The 24,584-nt window shown below is 40.6% G+C and overlaps 2 protein-coding genes across 3 annotated transcripts; one reads left to right on the top strand and one right to left on the bottom strand.

The window, feature by feature from the left end:
• Positions 1–2,986: 2,986 nt before the first annotated feature.
• LOC136439564 (uncharacterized) lies at positions 2,987–20,376 on the bottom strand. The gene is made up of 3 exons (XM_066434984.1): positions 20,148–20,376; positions 19,514–19,701; positions 2,987–3,062 (listed from the first exon to the last, which is right to left on the bottom strand). The coding sequence occupies exons 1-3, from the start codon at positions 20,352–20,354 to the stop codon at positions 2,987–2,989; spliced, it is 471 nt and encodes a 156-aa protein (XP_066291081.1). The 5' UTR covers positions 20,355–20,376.
• Positions 13,974–23,869, top strand: LOC136440737 (tripartite motif-containing protein 2-like). 2 transcript variants are annotated; one of them, XM_066436844.1, is made up of 3 exons: positions 13,974–14,056; positions 22,275–23,223; positions 23,745–23,869. In XM_066436844.1, the coding sequence occupies exons 2-3, from the start codon at positions 22,278–22,280 to the stop codon at positions 23,765–23,767; spliced, it is 969 nt and encodes a 322-aa protein (XP_066292941.1). In that variant the 5' UTR covers positions 13,974–14,056; positions 22,275–22,277; the 3' UTR covers positions 23,768–23,869. The 2 variants fall into 2 exon arrangements, with proteins under 2 accessions (XP_066292941.1, XP_066292940.1); XM_066436843.1 differs by lacking the exon at positions 23,745–23,869 and having other exon boundaries at positions 22,275–23,512.
• Positions 23,870–24,584: the final 715 nt, after the last annotated feature.

Below are 24,584 nucleotides of genomic sequence, written 5' to 3'. Positions count from 1 at the left end.
CCACACTGCCAGCGTTGTGAGATGTGGGAGGAAATATCATACATCATTTCTCAGTGTGACAATGATCTGTCTACCGGAGCTCTCATTTCGGAAAAAAAACAAGAATGTACATTCAATAGCTTTATCTAAAAAGGTCAGTCATAGATGGTAGAGTTCACCCCCTTCATACAACCTGACATTCCGTTAGGCAAGAGATACAATGAAACAGCAGATACGACCCTTATGCCTTACCTGATTACCAATGCTGTGAACGTTGTGTGACCACAGTTTGTGATTGAGTCGTGTCATGCGTCAGTGTTGATTGCCTGTTTAGTTGTAAAAACACGCATACTGATACACTGCAATAAGTCACAAATGGTGTCAGTTAGTCAGTTATTGTAGCGCAAATGAATCTTTGGAATGATCGATATTGTTGATGTAATATTAATCATATCTAATTTATTTCCTGTGTGTATAAAAAAAGCTATAACCATAACATTCCTCTCCGCCATTGTCGCTATATTCTCAGAGCCGCAGAATACAGTGGATCATCATCATTGTCGCTATAGATCTTGATGCGCTCTGCAGGCTTGCAGTATAGAAACCTCAGCCTGTTCCGTCACAACACCTCTATATCTTCCCTTACATACAGTACACAATAGATTCAGTGATGAACATGTTATGAGGTACATGTAGTCTGTATTCTGCCCCAATATTAATATTTGAAAGTAGTAAGTGTTTGAAAAATTGCTATGGTTTGTAATTATCAATGTAAGAAAACAAACAAGTCATTGTCAAAATTACAAAACAGTGCAAATGAATTTTACAGATTGAGCATTGGTGGATGCTACAAGTACAAACATGCATTTCAGAACTTCACAGTAAAATACTGTTCCTGACGTGTCACCAATCACACCAATTCTGGGCGTCCTGCGTAAAGAAGCTGACTGGGCCGTATACGTACTTCTTATGTTTCTTTGTGGTGCAATCCGTACCCACAGTGATGTTGTTACATTTGCTTTTATCTTCAACTACATGGATCTGGCTTGGCAGCCTGGTTTCAGCAAACATTGTTTGTGCTGTGGAGTATTTTGGGTAGCCTGCCACATTTGAGACCTCCCAACTTATGCAGTACAGTTCTTATAATCAACTCCACATTGTTTAGTCATGTGTCCATACTTATTAGCATCATGTACACCTGTCGAACCTCATCTGTGCGTGTACAAGTCTCTGATTTGCGTATTATTTCACACAGGAACTGTGTTATTTGTAGGCTTGAGACTAGGGGCAACTCAGTGTAACAATCTGAACATGTACATATCAGAAATAACACAGAGGTGTTCCTGTGAAACTCAGTAACGTTACACAGTATACACAGGGCTATAAGCAAGTAATAAAAAGGAATCGACAAATGACAATTTAGTTCTTTTAGTTCTTATACCAAGCAAAACCATATATTCCTCCTCTTAGTTTGTTCTTCTATATCTTACTAGCCTGACTCACTAGGTCAGAGTTAACATGCATGAATATATAGCTAGGCTGAATGTATGAATGACTAATTTGTAATTATCACAGTTTAGTGACACATATAAGGCTTACACTATAACATTAACAATTCATTCACTCCGATTGTACCCCCACACTTGTCACTTCCAGCCAATACCGGACAGGATCCCAGTTCAGTCAACAGAGTGTGGAGGGCAAAAAACTGGTTAGCTGGAATGTGGAGGTGTTTGGGTTTGATGGGATGGTGGGCATGATGCTCGTTCTCTGCCACTGTGGCAAGAAGATCCAACCCAATGTCCTGACTGTTATAAAAAAATAATATGGATGCATGACGCTTCAGCAAGCCGTTCTCTCATTCGGTCCATTTGTTTGAGGATGATATGTTGAGGTTACTTAGTGTTTAATCTTAAACTTGCTGATGATTACCATAGTATGGTGCTGAAAAATACCAAATCAAAAACATCTAACAATTGGAATTATGTATAGTATATCTCCTCTTGTGTCCATAAACTATTACATTTGCCAGTCGTTTTGTCTTATTACTATGCGTGGTAGCGTGTGCCTTTGATGATTAACAGTTACTTTACTCTGCAAACTGATCGAATATCAACTAGGACTTAATGAAATCCAATTTCAAGATGTTTTGAAGATTAGACGGTCCGACTCTCAAAATTGCAGTAAACACAGAAGGAAGTGAATAAAGCGTGTTTCTTTATGCTTAATCTTACCATCTTCCATGTTAGTGAGGCTGTGTTTTAGCAGATACATTGTATCTTTAGTTAGCATGGGTATTTTTCTGAATCATGCATTGAAAGGGCATGTCATGCGTTTTGTAAATCTGCTAATGCGAGCAGCATATTCTCACAGAAGTCCACATAATGGAAAATTCACTCGACAGTGTCAGATGAAGCAACGAAATCGTGTCCCCATCACCAACAGCTGTCCTTTGCATCTGATAATAGTAGTTACGACTCTTCTCTAAAGAAAAGAGAGGGTCATAACTGCACACTTGTCGCTTTCTAGCTCTGTATGGGCACTTGACCTACTTTGTAACTGAGGTTTTCTGTGCCTTTGCTGCTATCGTCTTTTCACAGAGACGGCAACTCTTCAAGAGATACTGTTCATGTATAGAGCTAGATGGCATACTTAGTCAGTCCAACACTCACAGCACTGTCTATTGATCACGAGGGTCTTGGTTGCAACTCTCAAATGTTAAGCACTGCCTGCTGAGGGGGCATGGTTGAAAGACACACAGCAAAGCTTATCAGTGGATGAAAAACAAGTAATAATTGTAATGGCATAATAAAAGGCCAACTTTTTCGTATGTATAATCTTCATTGAAATCACCGTGAACAATGCAAACAATTCCAAGCTGGGACACAAAATTACATAAGACTGGTGTAAGAAAATGCTGTTTTATATCAACTCCATAACTCACCCAAGATGTGAATCACCAGTCTCGAGTTTTCTATATGCAGGTCAGATGACTGCCTTAACTGCCTCACATCTCCTGAGGACTGCTGCCGTCAGGACTGCTGTCCTTGTCGCAAACTCTACGCGCTGCCTTTCTCAGGGGGCTTAGGGGGACACAGCAAAACTTATATGTGGATTAAAAACAGGCAATAATTGTAATGGCATAATTAAAGGCCAATTCTTTGTATGTATAATTCTCATCGAAATCACCGTGAACAATGAAAACAATTCCAAGCTGAAACACAAAATTACATAAGGTAATGCTGTTTTATATCATAATTTATTGCTCACCCAAAATGCACGTCAGAGGACAGTTATAACTATTTTACATCTCCTGAGGACTGCTTTCGTTGCTGCCCAAAGTGTGTGGTAGCTCGGAATAGCTTCACATCTATCAACACAAAAAAGAGGACATTGTTTTCTGCTGTCATTCGTGGTCTCCCCTACTTATTTTCAATTACAAAACTATTTTTCCAAAATGCATGAAATTAAGTTACAGGTATATACAAATTATGATAGAAATATTTTCAAGCTGCAACATAGATTTAACCAGTTTTGTCAACACCTTCTACAAGATTTTAACCTACTTTACTGTTGAGATTCTGCAGCTGTGCCCCAAAAATTAACTTAAGATTTAACTTCAATTACTAAGCCCAGAAATACATACATACAGCTACTTTGCATAGATAGGTCACGCAATAATAAAAAAAAGGAATTGTATAAAAAAAAAATTCAGCCACGTATAGAACAACGAATGTAATAACGTGTAATCGAGGGCCTGGATTCTCCGCAGAATAGTTCAATATTTTACAAACGTCTTCAGGTGACGTTTGGCTTCACTCAACTTCCTCGCACCATCTCTGGTGCTTTTTGACCTACTCTCCACTGGCTCCAGCAGTTCTGTCGTGCGGTAGGCTTGATCATTACGATATGTCTCTCCTAAAGCCAGTCGATACAATCTTGCAGACCAACACGTTTTGGAAACAAAGTTAAATCAGCTCATTTCTCTGCTACAAAGTATGTAGTATTGAACATTTTAATCATTTTATCTTTTACTCTGTTGTCCAGCCGTAAGGAATGCAGATTTGTGCTTGTATATTCCGGACTTTGGCCAGCGTGAACTGCAGCTTGACAGCCTTTATCGGGCGTAGCTTCCATGTAATACCAGTCACCATACACCACTTGTCCAACGGGCCTCACAAGGACGCTGCATTTTTCTTTGCTCGTCCACAGGCCTTACAAGAGCGCTGCTAGTCTTAGTATAGCTACCTGTATCTAGCTTTTAATCGAACAACTTGCGCTACGTCCCCCGTACAATTGTAATGCCTTGTGCCTGGATACATTGACCCGCACAAGGCGGGAAACATTTACGTGCCGGTAATCGACACGCAGCTCGGCATGTCACCGATTTCCCGGGTACATACGCCCGCGATTTAGTGATGTCTTACGCCATTTACGCCCTTTGTCGGCATCTGTGTCGGCAGTGATACTGTGTTTTTGACCGAATGTTATTGCCAGTTACACCGTAGAAGAGAACATTACCCTTAGCTATTATTCTACTCTACTCATTTGCATAGCCCTGCAAGTTTTGCAATACATTGTTCCTGCTTTAGAAACGAACTCGACAAAGACAACCTTTCCTCCACTTTTTCTACAAGCGTCTTCTCCTCTCAGTATCATACTTCCTGGAGGCTGGTAATGTTTCCAGGAGGGCCAAAACAAAATATAATAAAAACTGTAAATAAAAGCCTGAATAAGACATTGATTAAAATTTGATATATTTAATATGCACGTGGTGTGATTTAAATGAAACCTACGGTTCTGATTCGTCTAAATTATTCAGCGCACAGAGCAGAAAGTCACCAATCTAGAAAAATATAAACTAAAAAAAATATGTCATGAATGAAGACAAGGAATAGTTTTACTTCTTCGCCAATAAGCATCAATAAATCGCATGTAACATTACACTGTATGTTTCAATACATGTATATATTGATGGAGGATGACTTCTACATACAAAGATGTCATGGTCGATAAGATAAGATTGTTACATGTGTCATAACATACATTAGGTAATATACATGTCAGTACTTACCGGGGTGTTCACGTTTCTCACCACTAGTCTCATATTTCTCAGTCCAAGACTTTCTAGTGTACTGCAGGCATTTTGCCGGCAAATTTTTCGATGTTTTTTTTTTCCCAACGAATTACAAAATCAATTTAGGGAGTACAAAACGCTACGTGCCAATCCTAGAAAACGCAAATCGGAATGAAACTTTGTAACACAATACTTCCAATCTCTTTAATTGTCGGTTTCAGATCGCTGATTGGCGGAAAGTTTCAAATCCCCTAACGTAACTGACATGGTGGGAGCGAAGCGCCGCAAAACAAGCTAAAACGCATCAAAGAGCCATGGTTATGTAATATCAAATAATTTCATTATAGTCAAGCGTGTGTTCTGACATATATTACACTTTTGATGGTAAGTCAAGTTTGCTTTCTTACGGAGCGGTTGATTTTGTCTTCTGAACATGCAATTTTGCAGTTCCAAGTTTTTACCGCTAGGATGCTTGACCGGTATTTAATTATGCCATAGAGAATATCACTGCAATTGTTACGATAAAACAAGACTTGTATGGCATGACTTACAAACAACTGACAAAACTGTAACCTCTATGTTTACACCATATAAGTCAACGAAGCGTACAGGACAGGTGAGTTAATGGTACTTGATGTGTCAATGAGTAACTCGGCAATGGTTAGGGTCAGTAGATAAGATAGCCCTGCAACAACCGATCGACAGATCAAATATAACTGGTCCCTGGATCAATTTGATAAAAAAAATACTTTACGAGAGAGGGGATACCTATTCCATAGATTGCAGCCATTTCAATAGTAATTTGATTGCTGTTTTTGTAAATGGGAGGGTCGTTCAATTTCTGAATGGCCGAGGTTAGTGTCCATTCGCAGTATGCATTCTGACTTTCAAATAATAGAGAGTTGTGCCTAAGCATCTCAATCGTTTAGACGTATTCCATTTGTCTCAGTCATCTCAAGAAGGTCGGCGTCACTTTAGCCTCATTGGTTTTCTCCAAAAAACTGTCCCCTTGCAGAGGCATCTAAAAAACTATACAAAATACCACCCATCCTTTACATGGTTTTTGTCCCATCAGAGTCCAGGCGGCTACAGCGTGCGGCGTGTAGTCCCTGACGAGGCCGCGGGGCTGAGAAGAAACAGGCGTCGAGACGATGAAGAACGGCTCTGGAAGCAGTCGCTTTGCTAAATTCCTTGAGTACTTCAACTCTGTACTCTTCCGCGCTATTACCCAAGGCATGTCGCACACAGGCCAGGCAGACAACGATGGTCTGCTACCTTGATCTATTACAGACTAGACCTTAGGACTCCCCATGGTAATACCTGCAACATGAAAAAAGTCATTATTCATTTTTGCTCGCAAGATCAATAAAATAATTCATCTATCCTGCGGTATCCATCCAACAGTGCGTACAATTCTATTGCAACGTTGCAAAATCTCAAATTCTGGACAATAGTAAAACTATCGTGTAATATATAGATGACTGTCACAAAAATAAGATAGAAATTACCCACAGTTGGAATTGTAGCTGATCTTAAAATGTTTGCGTGCTTTGTTCTGTTTACGTCGATGTCGTCTTTGTTCTGTGTAGTTGTAAATCAGTCTTTGTCTGTCTCAAAGATAGAACTGTGTTTGCTTACTATTCATGATCGGTCGTGCGAGTGCAACACTTGAACGGCTTCAAGCAACAGCGGAAGAGCCTCCAAGCAGATCTCTTGAACCTCTTCTATCGTGTGGTTGAAATGTTAACTTGGGTGGTGCCTTCGGTTTGTGGAGTTAGTGTGCCAAAAATGATGTTTGATGGAGTGTCCTTCATGTCTGTATGTTTGGTATCAGAAATGATGTTTGATGGAGCGTCTTGGTTGTCTGTAGCTTTGTAAAATAGTGTTTAGTGAACCGTCTTGCGTGTCTGTCTTTGGGGTTTTGGGCATGTCCTGTGCAGTAGTTTCCTGTACATAAGATGTACTCCTCCTGCCACTGTTCTTTGTTGTTGTTGTTTTTCGAGCTTTTGCTGGGAGTCTGGAATCGCAATCCAAAATGTTTCATCAATGAAGTTCACTAAAAAAAAAGTAATTCTTTAAATCTCTACCACTTTTCGCTTTTTATGCCTTCCTCTGAGAGACATAATGTCTAGCATGGCTCATGAGTTAGGTTGCGGACGTCCAGAACAAGTTGTTACTTCGACTAGGGCCAGTCAGCAAGTGAGGCATTGGATAGTTATCTCGTGTTCATTACCCAAAGGATTGTATTACACAATTAGCATATATCTCCCCGGTCCATTCGCGGGCAGAATCAAATCTATAATATCCCTGCATGCGCCCGGCATCAAATCTGTATGGTTGGGTGACGCTTGTGCTCTGCCATGTCAAAATTGTTTATAGATTTCCATGACCCCTTCAGCTGCCGTAGAGTTTGATTTCAATGCAACTTTCAGGGCTAGTGAGACCTACCTTCTTAAAGCTGGGGTGTTCTCTTAAGTCTGGGATTAGAAAATGTACACAAGTGAGAATGAATGCAAATATTCATCCTATAACAATAACGTTAATATAAACTATCATGATACATGTAGAAAAGCAGATACGAAAAAGGAACTAGCAGGAGTAAAATATTTGCGCTGTTTGTTGTTTGCTTGAAATTTCATAATATGTGTTACTGTCAGCTAAGCAGGGCAGTTTGGCTTCTTTGAATTCTGTATTAGCTTAGGTCTTGGTTTGAACTCATGGTTTTCACACTAAGGAAAAAGCATACCATTGGAGTGAGCTCAAAGACCATATATAGCTGTCTGAATTGTAACTATGCTTATGATATTATCATGACTATTATTATGTCCTGAACATTTTATGTATAAATTATCTCCTAACGTATTTCCTGGCTATTTCAGGGCTGTTATATTCTTAGATTTAGTGCTTTGATTTCCTTTTACTACTAAATTCTTAAAATTGACCTCAATGAAAATATATGAATACCCCTTGTGCATATTTTTGTGACGTCCACCACAAGCTGAAATGCCACACCATCATGGTGTAAGTCTTGCGGCATCCAACAGGTTTTCTTGTCTGATAAAATTTGCACGTCTGTATTGAAAAATACACAACTTATTAATAATGTATTGACAATGATCAAGTAATCCAGATACCATTTTGCATTTGATTAATCAAGTCGTATCTTTATGTTACATAGATAAAAAATTACCGTAGGCGTCATTTGCGTCTGTGAGATTGGATAAGTTGTTCCACGCTTTTGCAACTAATAGATCTTTAAATTTAGAAGGGCACTTTCTCGGCCCGCGTGTGTCGTACCTGGTCCTCTTGGTCAGGTCGTGATGAGAGGAAGGTGCTCTTGCTTGGCATGAATCGCGGCCCGGGCGCCAGTGTCTCCTCTGACTCATCCGAGGTTTCTTCCGATCATACACGGCATGCAATATCTTCCCCTTTGCTGTCCTTCTTCAGATGTCGAACTCTGTCTTGTAACCGGCGTTCACTTTACAGGCGGGAGAAATATTCCTCGTCCGACGACCCCTCCGCCCCCAAGCAGTTTCCTGGACCATACGGGCCTGGATGCCCCTTCACTGGGAGACGACAAACTGAGCATTTCCTAGACCGACGCTGACGCAAGGATTCATTCTCCATCACGCCAAATTCGGAGACCATGAAAAAGAAAATTCTAGACGGGGTCGGAGCGTTCGACCAACCCGGCTCGCTCCACTCGAATGACTCCGATCACGTGGCTCACATTACGTGAGCGAGTAGACCGAGCAAATTTAGTTTTGTGGTTAATTACCAAAAAAATACCGTTTCAGAAAACTTTTGTCTAAACGACGTTTTTGAATTTGAATTTAATTCATTCTACTTTTATACCTGATTATGTATAATGTAGGGAAATGTATGATTCTGTTAACTAGTTTGTTATTCTTGTCGGTTTCAAAATGGTTGGATAGATAATGCGCGAGAAAAAAAAAAGTAGTAGTTGTAAATCTTCTTGTTTGAAAAAAAATAAGAAAGTGTCTCATTGATCATATTTGTCGCCACTTTACCAGCACCATGTATTTTGATTAATTATATGTATGTATTATTTTCATTTTACCTGCATGAAAAGTATATAAAAATCCGGGGGCCAAGACAACAGTTTTTAAGAAAGATATGGCATGGTAAGAGATGTTGGTAAGTTTAAACACACTTCCCTCCAAACTACATACTGGGTATCTGTACATGTAGTATTAATAGTATTTTCAAAATAATGATACTAATGAGTTGTAAGGTTTGGGCTAACACTGTTGAATAGCGTTGAACACATTATTGGTCAGTCTGTATGATTTTGACACAGTATGGCACATGACAAGCTGGATCTTCTTTTACATTGCAGGTAAAACTGACAACATTGATCCCAGGTTAAAAACTAGTTTAGAATCTGGATGGAGTTCTATTACCCGATTACCCTTTTCATTATGCTGTATTTTGACATTTTGTTCATCAAAATAATAAGCTCTCAGATAGATATTTTGTAGAGATGAGTGAGTGGAAGGAATACTCCGCTGTGGATGGTTTTCGTCATCAAATCATGCTTGCATTCAACTTCACCTTATTTGAAATTGCATATGCTGGGTCGTGTCATCCTAATACCTCAGCACATCTATATCTTTAATACAATGTACCTGTATATATCATCGTATTGTGTATGGAAAATTCTGTCCCTACACTTCTTTTAGGTTTTTTTAAAATGTAGTACAAAAGTAAAATCAATTTTAAATAATTGTAAGAGGCTAAGTGGTGCCAAGAGTCAAACCGATGTATTCCCAGTCCAATTCAGGGCTCGCGTTGCGTGCACTGCCAAATTGTGATTTTTTTAATGCAATGAAATGAAATAAACCAAATCATCATCATACGGAAATTAGTTTGTAAAGAAACCTACATACAGCACCCACTGTATCAGGCATAAAGTATAGCAAAACAAATGAAATGTAGCACCATGGTTAAAGTAAACATCGGAAAAAAATTGTGTATTACTGTACAGTTTAATATGGTTTACAAAATCAGACAAAAAGTCTGATATGAGGGTTAAAGGAACGCTTACAAGAGCAAAAGAATGCCCCTCTCTCCTTCAAATAAAAGTTTTGATTTAGATTTGTTCTTATATTCACAAGTGTGTGCAGTAACTAAAGCAAATGCAGTTTGAACTTTTGAACCAATGTACACAGTAATCAGTACATGTAGCGAGTTGTGAATGATTTCAGTCTAGCCTGTATGCTACTAAGGGTTAATGACCCGCCCCGAGGTGTCATAACAACTGGTCATGTGCTATAATCACCGAATAAAAGCACCGAGTGAGTGAAGCGAACGAGGTGGTCTTATGAGGTGGTTATAGCACATGACCATGCGTTATGACACCATATACATCGAGGAACAGGCGGGTCATTAACGTTATTATCACATAGCCTATTAAAACTGACCCTTATAAGAGAGACAAATTCCTGTATAATAAATAGATTCTTTATTGAATACTATTACATGTAAAATCAATCCATTGTACATATGATCTTAATATAACCCAATGTAAACATGCGGTGACTTGTCTTCGAACCCACAGGGTTATAAATTGGCGGGTTGTTAGACGCCAAGGTGTGGTAAGAAACGTGCATGTTTACCTCCCTAATTATTGCTCAAGCCGGAAAAAAATCCCACAGGAGCGTAGACATATCGAGGCGAGATCATTGTAGGTTCAAACCTGTAAGAATTTCGGCGATTTTTACCGTAATTCTATCGATGCAAACACATTTTGCTTTGAACAAGAAATTACTTTACCGGCAATATTTTTAATTTTCGCCCGGCAAAACCCCTCAGAAACGTGAACCTACCGGCCTGCGGTACTCCGGGGATAGGAACGTCCAGCTGTTTGGGGTCTAAAGAAGCGAAGCGATCACGAGTACTCTGCGTGCCTACATCGTCCCCTACATCCTGGCTTCTCTCATCAACTTCTCGTCCCTCAACTGCTGCAGCATATTCCTGGGCGTCTTCGTCAGGTTCCCAAGAACCCAAAACTGCAAAAGTCCGCGTCCGTCAGTTCGTGAACGAAAAACTCTAGTACCGCGTCCATAACGATCGAGGATACAATATGGCAGACGTTCGAACGCGTTCTGCGAATTGTCGTCTGATCTGGTCCGGTTCCACGATGGGGGTGTGAAAAATATTGTTTTTAGTCCTTCCGTTTGGATTTTACTTGAATTGATTTTTTTCCTCTTTTTCATGTATTCTTCATGTATTCTAAGGACATTTTGGGGAATTCTAAGACAATGAAGATATTTCAAACAAGGTTACGAAAAATATTCATCAAAAAGATACCCCCTCTATAAAATACAACGGTTGTGTTATGGCATGACGTCAATACGTGGTTTGTTATGGCCTAATAACAGACCACTTATTGTGGGCAATGAAGGCTTCTGATTGGTCGACGCAATCTGGCCACGTAATAATCTTGTATAATTACAGTTACAATGACTATGCTGTCAGCGGTCACGGTTATCATATTATGCCATAAATACCGCTGACTTTCTCCCCTAAACTCCTGAAAAACGGCCACGACCGAAAAGAGTTTTATGTTTTTTCTTAAGGTTGAATAAAGTAAGGGAAAAAAAGATCTAGTGTTCATTACATTATCAAGGACTATTATGCCTATGGTTCTTGAAGGCCCGACAGATGTGATGTGCTACATTGACGGCAGGTATTATTTTGTATGTGGATAGTTCGGAGCAAAAAGGTCAGGCACAGAGCGCTTGTTCTCAATGAAATGGCGAAATTTAGGTTCGAAAAATTGATCAGCTCATTTTTCAAGCACACCTACATCATTTTTAGGTAAACAGTTCCTTTTATGATCCCCAAAATATGACAGATGATTTGTCATGGGAAGTTACTGAAATTTTCTGAGCTTTGTATAGTTATTACGTTGGTGGTTTGAACGTTATTCTCACTTACGTTCAATATGGTTCATATAAACGGAGGCAAACAATAAATAAACGTGGTAGATAACTGCACTGTAGCAGTGAGGTGATTTATACATTAGATCTTCTTAGACCTCAACAGGAGTTACCCTTCTCTTCCCTTCTTTTGTACGGCCGTGGGCTAGCATATTGTACCGGGAGGCCTTTTTTCTTGTCGAATAGTTGTCACAGTATCACAACAGGTGTATCTAAAAAAAGTCGTCAGTGAGGTCGGTTGATTTTAACAGCCAGTACACTTGACATTCAGGTTGTCACAGACTTCTTATTACACCATTCTACATGTACAGTGTAGTGGTACGGCACAAAACCTAATATACATGACAGTGCGGGAACATGATAAAAATGACACTGGTGACAGTGCCTTATTTTCAGAGTGTTTTGAGGGTGAAGACTGAATTGAAGCAAGACAATACCAAGGAAATGTCAAATTTCTACCAAATAGAACCCACCATATCTGTTATTATTATCATTTTAAAAATATTAGAAATCTCCTAGCAGTGAACTTTTCAGCACCGCAAAGATGTCAGTATCTACAGTTTTACTGCAGTCTGCTAAAGACAATTTGTCATTGCCAATTCCTTTGCTGTTAATTGTTATATTACGTTGTTAAATGATTGCTGCCGTATTCCATACCTGCATGACCGTTCTCGAAAATACAAAATATACAATAGAATAATATATGAGTATGTATTGTATGCAAAAGAAAGCCTTGTTATTACCCCGTGGCAGGAAACCTAAAATTATATGAAAGAGTCAATTCCATGTAACTGTGTGTGTATTTGTTATTTATATCTTACAACTATTTCCAGATGTTAGTAATCGTTTGTCAAAGAGCTTTCGAATTCGATTGATACATGTAGTCTGCAAACAATTGTAAATTGTTTCATATTTCTAAATATCTCATCTCAATATTATAAAGAGTATGGTATTTCCGACGATTTTACAACAACATTATACTCCATTGATAAAGTACAGGGAGAGAATGCCTTAGTGGCATAATACACGGAGGCTGAATCTCCTAATTGGTGTTGATGTGACCAATCTCCTTACCATCATCTAGAACACCCAAATACAATGTTTCCCTATCCCGGGCATTCAGATATTCGCATCCATATCAGTCCACATGTTGAGGTAGAATAAATTGATGTAGCGGCCACAAGCCTGAAGTTTTAGGTAATAGTAGTACTCGGCTGGCAGCTTGGATAGTTATGCAGACAGCTTTACTCAAACTTGTATTAATTAAGGGTTGACGCAAATCATCTTAATGTGTCCAAACTTAAATGTAGTTGACATCATTCCTTATATCATCATACCTACAATGCACACAGTTTTGTGGCGGATTTATGTAACCTGGCTGATTAATCTTAATGGACAATTTTAATGGAGGTTAATATGTATTACTTGCCAGGCGTACAATATTGCACAATGTATGGAATCAACTATTTAACAGTATCACTGCAGGCTAGGGCTAATCTATCTTACATTCATAACTACAAACTATACGTATTATAGAAGTATATATGAGCATATATAATATTTCCAAAACATAGTAACAGTTCTAATTAAATTGACCGAAATGCTAAAGTGGAGTACAACTTCAACGAAAGAAGAAAACAACACAGATGAACTTAAAAGATAAAAACAAAACGTGCACGTACACCCCTAAAATGTATATGGTCCACTCCAGATGATCGTTACGTTACTGTCTGTTAAAGATGATTTCACAGATGGAGGGGGGGGGGGTCTATTCAAATCGTAAATTCTTGAAAAAAGAGGAGCGGGATAAAAGTCTGGATTGAGCTGAATGAAGAAAAGAATAGAAGGTAATGATTTGATTGAAACTTTTCAGGATCAAGAAACGAAATCTAGAGGACGGTTGGAAAAGAAATTTACCCCCGTCATATCTTGGAACAACCTGATTCCCAGCGACCTTTGCGGTTTGGGCGGGAAAACAGTAGGGCGGAATCCGCGGGAAGAAGTAGAACTGGGAGAAATCTAGCGGACAAACAAGGTATGATCTTTCTAAAATATCCCTGTACAAGCAACAGTAATATGCTTCACGACGAAGAAACAACGTAGAACTATATGTGGAAGGAGATTGGTGCCAGGGATTGTCAATGTCGTAAAGATTCATGACTGAACGTTGGCATAAGGGGGAGGGGGGCAAGAAGTTTTTTGTTTTTTTTCTTGATACAGGGCTAGGGAAGTTTCTTTTTAAAATCACTGGCTCTCATAAAAACAATTACTTAAGAAAGCTACTAGCCGAACCGAATTTTCACAGGACCGGAATTTTATTTGTGTATTTCTATGCATTTTTACTTGCAGCAAGGAATTTATTTTTCCTCAAAATTAATTCTAGCATTATGTTTTATCTACAAGGAGCTCAATTGTGACTCTTCCAGCTTACTAAATTTTATTGAATGTCATATATTTTTGATATAGGTTTAATAACCCGCTTTTCTTCGGTCTATACGGTAGGATAAGGCATGGTCGTTCCTATAGCCACCGAATAAAGTGCCGAGGTCGCGAAGCTTTATTCGGTGGTTTTCGGAACGACCATGCCTTATCACATCGTATAGACCGAAGGAAAGCGGGTCATTATTTTTATTATCATATAGCCATTGTCCATATAGTAGTTAGTAGTACGTTGTGAAGTATTTGATTTCTTGTCTAAGCTCTCGCAACTTCTGGTGTATTTTGCATTAAAATGTGTTTTTTTGTCTAGAGGATTTGACATAAATAAAATACAACACATTGTTTATATAGTAAGTAGTGCTGTGTGCAGCATTTGGTTATACTGTTCGTGGGGGTCGGGGACACATGAGTGAGACTGAGTCCTGTATGAGTTTAACATATAAGCATTTTAATATCCAATCTAAAAACCAATATCCAAATGTGTACAGCAAGGGAACAAACCATGAGAACTTTCATGTCAAGTTACAGGTGCACTGAATGAATCCGTCCTATAAATACAAACAGCATACATGTCATAGGACCGGAGGTCCAAAATATGACACTGTCTTCAAATGTGAACTTCGAACACTGTGGAAAACTTTCTTTTCTTCCCTTCGTGAACACGAAATCACCATGAATGTGAATGCATTATACAGTATTTACTTGAAGTTAAAAGTAACAGGGGCATTGAACTGAATAGGCCCACTGAATACACGGGACACGGACTGGAGGTTCACAGAAACTGACTCCAATCCTGAATCCTGTGCATCTGGATTATTTTGGGAAACATTGACATCTCTTTGTTCACAAGTTTTCGGACAAGCTAGTGCTGCCTGTGGAGCATCAGGATGAGAAGCCACTGAATTTTTGTTGAGAAAGGTCTGTACTAATCGGCTCCATGGAGCCAGCTCCATGGAGCTAGCTCCATAGAGCCGACTAGTACAGCCCTGCGGCAATTTTTTTTCCACCTCCATGGAGCTAGCTCTACGCTATCTGAATGCATTTATATGGTTCACGTCACCTTCAAGAAAAATACATATGCATGGTTCACGTCACCTTGAAAAAAAATCTAACAAAAAAAAATCAAGCTTCATAGAGCTGGCTCTAGCACAATGAATGCAGACACATGGTTCACGTCACCCTAAAGAGCTAGCTCCATGGAGCTATTAGTCCAATCCACGGCAGCTTTTTCCAGCTTCGTAGAGCTGGCTCTTTTTCCAGCTTCGTAGAGTTGGCTCTACGCACTTTGAATGCATACTTATGGTTCGCGTCACCACAATTTTTTTTAATACGCCACCATGGATATACGCTCTGGTTAACGATAAACAAGCTTCATAGAGGTGGCTCCACGCACAATGAGTGCAGACTCATAGTTCACGTCTCCCTCAAGAAAGTTTGCATCCCTTTTAGCTCTATAGAGCTAGCTCCATGGAGCTATTGATACAAGCCTTCGGCAATTTTTCCAGCTCCGTAGAGCTAGCTCTTCGCACAATGAATGCAGACTCATGGTCAACGTCACCCTCAAGAAAAAAACAAATACTCCGCATGTACATGTATATACGTTCTGGTTAACAATAACGGGCTTCATCATGCTCGCTCCACGCACAATGAATGCAGACGCATGGTTTGCGTCACCCTCAAGAAAATGTGTATACCTTTTGTTTTACGTCAGCTTGAAAATAATAGAAATTACTCCTCCATGGAGGGGCTTTACAGAACGATAAACAGGACTTGGCGGCTCCACGCACAATGAATGCAATACATGGTTTACGTCACCTTGACAAAAATAGAAATTTACTCCTCCATGGAGGGGCTTTTCAGAACGATAAATATCTTGGCGGCCCCACGCACAATGAATGCAATACATGGTTCACTTCTCCTTAATCCATAATCCATCATCGTCATCATCATCGTTCATCCTGATTACTCCGGTGGGATACAGTCAATAAAGTTCTTCCAGTACTTCATGGCGGAAAATAACTCAGAACCTGAGAGTCCAGTGTCTCTTTCGATCAATGTCATTAAAGTTGTGTGAGGTCTTCCAACCCTTCGTTTTCCCTCAGGAAGCCACTGCCACCGATTAGTACATTAACCATGTATTGCATTCATAATCCATAGCCTATGAAGGAACTCCCTAGAGCTCCTCTACGAACCTTCCATGGAGGTCAGTGCTCGTAGAGTCCTGCTGCAGTCCCGTTAGAGACTACCGAACACTAAGAAGTGGCACCGTGGCTGGTGTCACCATTTTCATGCGGTGCTCATGGTGTTTGTAAGACCTGGCGACCATAACAAATACATGTAGGAAAATGTATTCATTTGTTTGTACACTAAACATTTATTTCTTTGGTTGCGCCTTGGTAGAAGCATTTGTGTCACCGCACGTTTGGTCGACGGGAGACTAAAGTTCCTGAAATCAAAGGGACAAGAGGATAGACCTCCTGCACGAACATGCTTGTCGTAAACGTGCAAGGGAAATGGTGTGTTGTGTTGCATTGTATTCAGGGCTGTTACTTCCCCAGTTTATGGTGTTTGTGAAATATGCCACCCCCCCACCCCCCCCCACCCCCCGTGTGACGCTGGCTGTGCGACCCGCCGGGCCGGAAATAGACACAGGAGACAGGGCTCGAAATTCATCTTTGGGAATAGGTGCACAGAGAGAATTTTGGGTGCACCAGATAAAATGAAGTTGAATGTTCTTCAGAACATAATTACAAAGTTTAACGCTGCTGCCTTTCTTAAGAACTTCAATCTGTAATTCTATAGCTAACTTTAAAATTCCAAACAAATAATACATTAAATAAAGTACAGCAAAAAGTTATCATGCTGTTTTTTGTACTTACATTTCAAGAATATTCTGTATACTAGAGTACAATAGTACCTTAACCCTACATGTATACAGGCTACAAAAATATATACATGTAGGTGCACCAGTGCACCCACAGTCAAAAATTAGGTGCACAGCTCCAGTTTTGGGTGCACTGGGTGCACATGCACCCACTATTTCGAGCCCTGGGAGACAACGTCTTTGATGCAGCAAAAGCCCGTCTAATTTTCCGTCTTGCATAAATGAAATGTGCTTGGAACACATGTCCGTTGCGCGATCAAGCTCCCATAGAACAAAGTAGATGGAAAGAAAGCACAAACTCGCAGTACAAATCTTGCCGATAACATGTTGATTTAGACGGACATTTGCCGCCCGATCGCGAACCACGCGGGAAAGACTAAAAACTTTTACTGGGGGGTTAGTCCATTCTATGAAAGGGGAGAGCCCATTGACAATCACGCTTGCACACAAACACAAACATGTTTTCTTCAACTTTTAATTCTACAGATGTTTTGAAGAATTTCTGAACATATCTCGTTGATTATTACTACCCCCAGTGGCACAGCCATCACACAAAGTTCGGTTCTCAGGAAAAGGACATGTATACGTCTACTTGGAGATTTAACAAGGCTACACAGATTTGGGACGTTCGGCACGAGCGGAAAATCTTCCGACCAATGACATTGCCCGGCGCCATCGCTGTGATTGACAGACGTGACGCCAAAGTTTGTCGCGTCGACTATTCGGATAACACAGGCATGCATGATTGATTTCTGGCATGTGACACGTGTCGGACATAGTTGGTCAGACACTGAGTTTCCATTACCGTTTCAGAATAATGCAACTTCTTGGTGCAAGGTCTAGGGACATCATTGCATGAAAGTTTGGTCACAGTGTAACGAAATTAAAATTAGCATTGTTGTCAATGCTGTACGTGTGAGTTGACTAACAAACATTAGGGATATATGTAGTTTGTTATAGTTAATTTTTTAACTGACTGTGAAAGCAACAACTTCAGTGTCTTTTGTAATTGATTAAAATTGAACCCTGTGGTTTACCAAGGATGGGTTTACACATTAGAGCCCGCATTATGTCCCGGGGGCGGAACGCGGCGGACGTCAGAAAGAAACTTTCACACCAGGCAAACTGGTGGTCCGCTGTGAGACACGCCCACGGTACTCTCTGCGAGTGAAAAATGTGTCGCCTGGCTGTTGCTATGGTAATGGCCCCCGAAAGTCTCTACGGGATGTAATAATGTAAACAAAATGCAGCCCGTAGTATGTTGAAAATACGGGACCGCCGCGCGAGTTCATTGTTCTTATTTGGAGGCGCGAAAGGCGGTTAGATCAAAGGCACTTGTCGGCTCCTTGAACACACACAAACACACAACGAACGAGAGCAAGACGGTTTTATAAATAACGCCTCCTTGACGAAAGTATTATGCGCCTTTATTTTTGAACGATTAAATTGGAGACAAAAATCTTAGATGCTCACATAATTGTTAAAGGCACCCAGAGCATTTTATGCGACTTGAAAACTGGACATATTCTAGTTGCTGTGATCTTTATGAAATAGACGATCAATGCCACTGTTTACCACATTTGCGTTCGGATTTCTAATCAAATTTTTTTCTTATATTATTAGCGGTCACGTTAATTATGCTTTTGCCTTGAAAGTGCGTGGAGGCATAGGGAAACACGTTAGAGCAGCTTGCGCGCAGTCTGGCCGTAGAGCGGCATTCCAAATAGAGATTTTTTTAATTTTTCTAAGCGGTGACGTTAACCATGCTTTTGCCTTGAAAGTGCGTGGAGCTATTGGGATTACGTTGGAGCAGCTTGTAAGAATCGTGGGCGGTAGAGAGCGGCGCTTCCAAATAGAGATTTTTATATTTTTCTTAGGCGTGACGTTAACCATGCTTATGCATTGAAAGTGCGTAGAGCCAGCCAGCTCCATGGAGGTAGAAAAACATCTGCCGCAGGGCTGCACTAATCGGCTCCATGGAGCTGGCTCCATGGAGCCAGCTCCATGGAGCTATTAGTGCAGGTACTATTGCCTTTGTTTGACATGATACTACTCTCTGCATAACAAGATGCCTGGTCACTGTCAGAACTAAGGGCACTCTGTAACGCACTGGCACATTGCTCTTTTTGTTTGTCAGTGGAGTCATGTGCATATCTTCTCGTACATGACTCGTTTTTGTGTCCTGAAATTGACATGATTACTCTTGTTTCAAACGCTGCCTCATCCAAGACCTGAATGGCTGTTACCCTTACACTATGATTAGTGTAGGGCTTACTGAGTCCTGCTGCAGTAGATATGTCTTTCATTTGTTTGAACCTTTGTTTATTCATGATAAGCTCAAATCGGCACGCAGGCCGCTTTTCATTGAGGTCATGAGGGAAGAGGTAAGGGTCAGATACAATATAACAGAGATACACAGTCATTTGAGTCCTAATAACTCTATCAACATATATCATTACATATTTATGGTACAACAATATACAATTTCTACAACATACAACATAAAGTAGGGCGAAAGCTGATTCATGGTCCGTGTCCGTTCGTTTAGTTCATTTCCGTTACTTCAAGAGTCTCTTAAAGGATGTCAGATTCGGAGCCGTACGTGTGTCTGGCGGTAGGCTGTTCCCCTATCTTATTGTGACCCAGGGGTTGAGGATAGTATCGGGGATTACATGAATTTTGGAACAAAAAGGGGCACTTCCTAAAATCTATCTTGCTAAAGTCTCAAAAGCTAATACAGGGCATGGCCTCTTGTCTCAAACATGTTCATTCGAGATGCTGGCTAGCCATGGGTATCATTGGCCAGATGTCCAGGGTGGTTTTTGAGGTGTTCATTGTGACGCAGGGTGAGGTACTTTCTTCCGCCATCATTTCTGAGGACAAAGTCACTGATCTTTAATTCCCCCAAGTTCTCGCGGTCGCGGCGACATAGGAAAAAGGCAATAAAGAAATACACAAGTCGCTGCAGGGCCAGTGGATTGTCCATGCTTAGGGTGCCAATGTCAAACATTTTGACAATATCACATGGGAGAATTGGCGGATACGATTTGGCAGTATCTAACTCGGCTCTTCGCAACTTCTTCAACATACCAACAAACATGTTGTTTGCAGCTTGAATTTCAGGATCCTTAAGTGTATTGAACGTTTTGTGGTATGGTGGGCCTGTCAGATGTCGATGGATGTCAGCCCTCAGACAGCTATAGCCGGCCTTGGAGAATTCTGCACCTTTTGCAGTTCTAACTTCTGCATAAAACTGCCTCAGCAGGTTTCCAAGATCCTTGGCTGGTAGTTCGTTAAACTCTACACACTGTTGTCTTGATTTCAGCCATTCTGAAATTGCAAAATGAAAAAAAAAATCAGTAAACAACACCGTTTTACTACTGCTAAAATTCAGTTTTTTTAATGAATTGTCACTTTAAGCCTTTCAGTATTTAAACCGTAAAACAGTGATCGATTTGCTCTTGAGTTGCTTGCCACTACTTGCCTAAAAGTCGGCCATACAGTATGCTACTGGCAAATCTTTAGGTAATTGCCGTTGGGAGCGGACTATAGCTGAATTACAACGGCTGAATTTCAGGCAAGGGTGCCATAGTAAATGTCCTAAAGAATTGGTTCGAATAATTAACGTTATAACGTGACCTGTGAGCCACTTAACTTCCGGCACAAATATTCCTGAAATACGTGTAAAGAGGTACATGTACATACCTTTGAATATCTTGACGCCCCATTTTGTGGATACGGGGGTCGTTTTAACCATTTCTCTCTCGATCTGGCCCAATTCACCTTCGGTCAAATTTGCAAAACGCCGGGAGGTCAAGTCGTCAGACGCTGCCGCTGAAACTCCTGTTTCCATTACTGTTTCTCCACTCACAACAGTGTCTTTTTCCCAGTCAATTAATAACGAAGCCACCTCAGCTTGAGACAGCTCAGCTAGGAAGAACTGTCGTGAGTCTTCCATTTTAACGAGAACAAAACCCAGCAATTAAGAATGGCGCCTTCTCGAATTCGTCCGATAATGTCGTCTGACTAATGCTAGGGTCACATTTTCAAGCCGGGGCCCGACTGGGCTGTTTGATGAAACGAAATATCAAAGTGTGTAGCAATAGATATGCACAAGCTATGCTATTAGATAGTTTTTTGGTACTTTTTGCGTATTTGATTGTTTTTATACCATGCATTTCGTTCCCCAAGACTGTCCGGACGGGTCCCGGGTTGGAAATGTGACCCAAGCATGACTGTACAATTCACAGAATCGAGGGGGGGGGGGGGGGGTAATTACAGGTTTGCGATAGCAAAATCTGTTCTTGTGTACAGACTTTTAAAACAGTATATTGATTTCAATATATTTTCACCAAACGCTGTGCTTATAGATGGCTGTGTTTCGGTATCAACACATGTCTTATCATGAAATATAAAAACAAAACCCCTGCCATTTAACGGTAACGTTCGAACACTGGGTCCGTACGAAGTTAACAGACCTGCGGGTCCGTACGAAGTTTACCGACCCGCTTTTGTGGGTCCGTATGAAGAATGCTGGCCCGCAAATGTAGCCTTCTGACTGGTCGACGACATCTACTTATATGATAATAGGAAGTAATAGAAGCATGATCTTACTACATGCCTGCTTTACTTGTGTCTGACAAGCATTTACATCATAAACTAGTGCCATAAAAGCAAGGGATCAGGCTGGCTTAAGATGGAATTACAAATAATTTGCGGTTAAGAGCACACCGCGAAAACGTAGATTCAGCCCATTCACTCACTAACTCACTCACCTGCTCACTTACTCAGTCACTCACTCACTAACTCATTCATGGCTGCATGCTCTGGTGACAGGAAAACCATGACTATAGAACCATTGCAATATTAGAAGCATCTACAGCAGTAGAAACCATAACCGTGTATTAATCAACACTGTTTATTGTTGCAGGAGATGGCAGAGCCAATTCTCAGCAAGATTTCGGGCGACTTCCTTGAGTGTACCATCTGCCTTGAGCCCTTTAAAGATCCCAAGGCCCTGCCGTGTCTTCACACCTTCTGTGAGGGCTGCCTGAATAAGGTTGTTGAACAGCAAGCTGATGTTGAGGGCAAGTTTCCGTGTCCGACATGTCGGGCTGGCACCGTGCTACCAGAGGACGGCGTCGCTGGGTTCAGAAACAACTTCTATGTGCAGAGTTTGAGCGACACAGTTCAGGCCCACAAGAGTTTGGTTGGCAAGTATAATGAGGAAATGCAGTGTGATGTTTGTGAAGTGGAAGTGGCCAGTCTTGGCTGTGTTCCCTGCTTAGAGTTCCTGTGTGACGAGTGCGCTTGTGCCCACCACCGTGCCAAACGTACGCGCAGTCACGAGATCATCGGTTCAGCAGACCTGAAGGAACAGCTGGTAACCAAGACCGAAGAGAAAGAAAACGTTCTCGGGAACAATGTTGATGAAGGAATCCAGGTGAATAAGATGGAGGAAGAAGAGTTGCATGCCGAAACAACCTTTCGCTTCACAGTGGAGAACTTTAGCAAGGTGGTTGAGCGGAAGTTCAGTCCAGCTGTCTTCATACATAACATGCCATGGAAGCTGTGCATGCAGCCTTATTATTTCTCCTTTGCGCAGCAGCCCATCAAGAACCTAGCTGTCTACCTGTACTGTGTGGCTGGCTCCAGAAGTTCGTGGTCCTGCCATGCATCAGCTGAGCTACGGTTGATCCCAGTGTTAAGAGGTGTGGAGACTATAAGAAGAAGACTAGAACACACTTTCTGCACTAAGTATCGCAGCTGTGGGTTCATGCACTTCATGTCATGGCGAGACGTTTGCAATCCTCAGAAGGGATATATCAAGGATGATACGATCATACTGGAGGCTGTGGTGAAGGCAGATGCTCCTCGCGGTGAGAAAGGAATCTTTGTTGAAGACAGTGATGGCATGCATAGAACCAACCTTGTTTAATACCTCAGAACAATGGTTTACAGTTTCACTGGAAGTAAATGATGTCTTGTTATAGAATGGCAGGGGATACAACAAATTCTTATGGTGGCACAAGATATGGGATTCACAATAGGGTGATGATATTATACTAGCGGCTAGCTGTCAATATTATTGTTAATTTGCACAGAAGGGCGGAAAACAGAATTTTGAGCTTTCAATATGTGGCAGTGTAATAGAAGCTGTAATAGAATATGGCAAGCAGATGTTAGGGGGATAATTTTATCTGGCTGTTATTTCCTATCCTTTGGGAGAGTTGCATGTATAAAAAGCAGGGACATCAATAAGGTATTTTTCTCAAAAGATCTGCTGGATGTTTTAAAATTGGTACTGTTACATTGCAAGTCCCATTTGACTTCAGCACAAATATAACAAGGTTAAGGTAGCTGATAAAACCTAACACATGATTTTTTTGTTTCCCTTCAGGAAACAGTAAAGGAAGTCTGTAAACAGGAAGCAAGAGAATGTGGAGGCGTTTACAAGAGAAGTAAGTGACATATTTCAACAGTGCACCTATTCCCAAAAATGAATTTCCAGCCCTGTTCATTGAGATGAAGCCTGAATTGCTTTTTTTCCAATATATACAATTGCTTCGTTACAGCTTGCGTTCTGAGCCAACTATCACATGTCAACCTTAGAAAAACTTCTAGATAAGCTTTCCAGTTCTTTTAATGAAGAGGTTTTTTTCGGCATGGGGCTTTCAGCTGTGTGATTTGGTTTATCTAATTTCATTAGAAATCACACAGTTTTTGCAGGTTTACATCACTATTTAAAATGACAGTTATATTGAATTCTTTACAACATGTCCAAGCTGGGGATTAAACCCTTACCCACAGATGGACGGAATTTGATCTAGTTTCTAACTTTGGCAGGAAATAATTTATAAACATTTGCTTGCTGTTTTGCCTGCAGGTTTGTCTGCTGCAGCCAGAGAGATGAAGGCGAGCATCTTCATCCAATGGAGGGCATTCAGAAAATCATCCGAGATCATCTAGTAATAGCAAAAAAATATTAAGTAGTTAGTCAACTTGAGGAATCATCTTATTTATATAAATGTCGGATAAATTATGTAGAGAAGTTATTAGTTCCTGTACTTCTCTTTGAGGAGAAGAACTTTGGAAGTCATTTAATTTTGATGAAAAATACTCTACCTTTGCAAGCAATTTACCTGTAAATTATGGCCTTGTGAATACACATGTTATGTTTTTACTAGTCGTAAGATGAAAAATTATGCCAAGCGGAGTCAATTTCAATATTATGCCCCTT

Source organism: Branchiostoma lanceolatum, chromosome 8 (assembly GCF_035083965.1).
Source record: "Branchiostoma lanceolatum isolate klBraLanc5 chromosome 8, klBraLanc5.hap2, whole genome shotgun sequence".
In the NCBI taxonomy this organism is placed as follows: domain Eukaryota; kingdom Metazoa; phylum Chordata; class Leptocardii; order Amphioxiformes; family Branchiostomatidae; genus Branchiostoma; species Branchiostoma lanceolatum.
This window is presented reverse-complemented; position numbering and strand designations above follow the sequence as displayed.

Coding starts and splice junctions, on each gene's coding strand:
- LOC136439564 (XM_066434984.1), bottom strand. CDS start 20,354: ATGTTTGACATTGGCACCCTAAGCATGGACAATCCACTGGCCCTGCAG. Junction 19,702..20,147: donor AAAACCACCCTGGACATCTG/GCCAATGATACC, acceptor CTCAATGAAAAG/CGGCCTGCGTGCCGATTTGA. Junction 3,063..19,513: donor ATTTCAGGACACAAAAACGA/GTCATGTACGAG, acceptor TGTCCCCCTAAG/CCCCCTGAGAAAGGCAGCGC.
- LOC136440737 (XM_066436843.1), top strand. CDS start 22,278: ATGGCAGAGCCAATTCTCAGCAAGATTTCGGGCGACTTCCTTGAGTGT.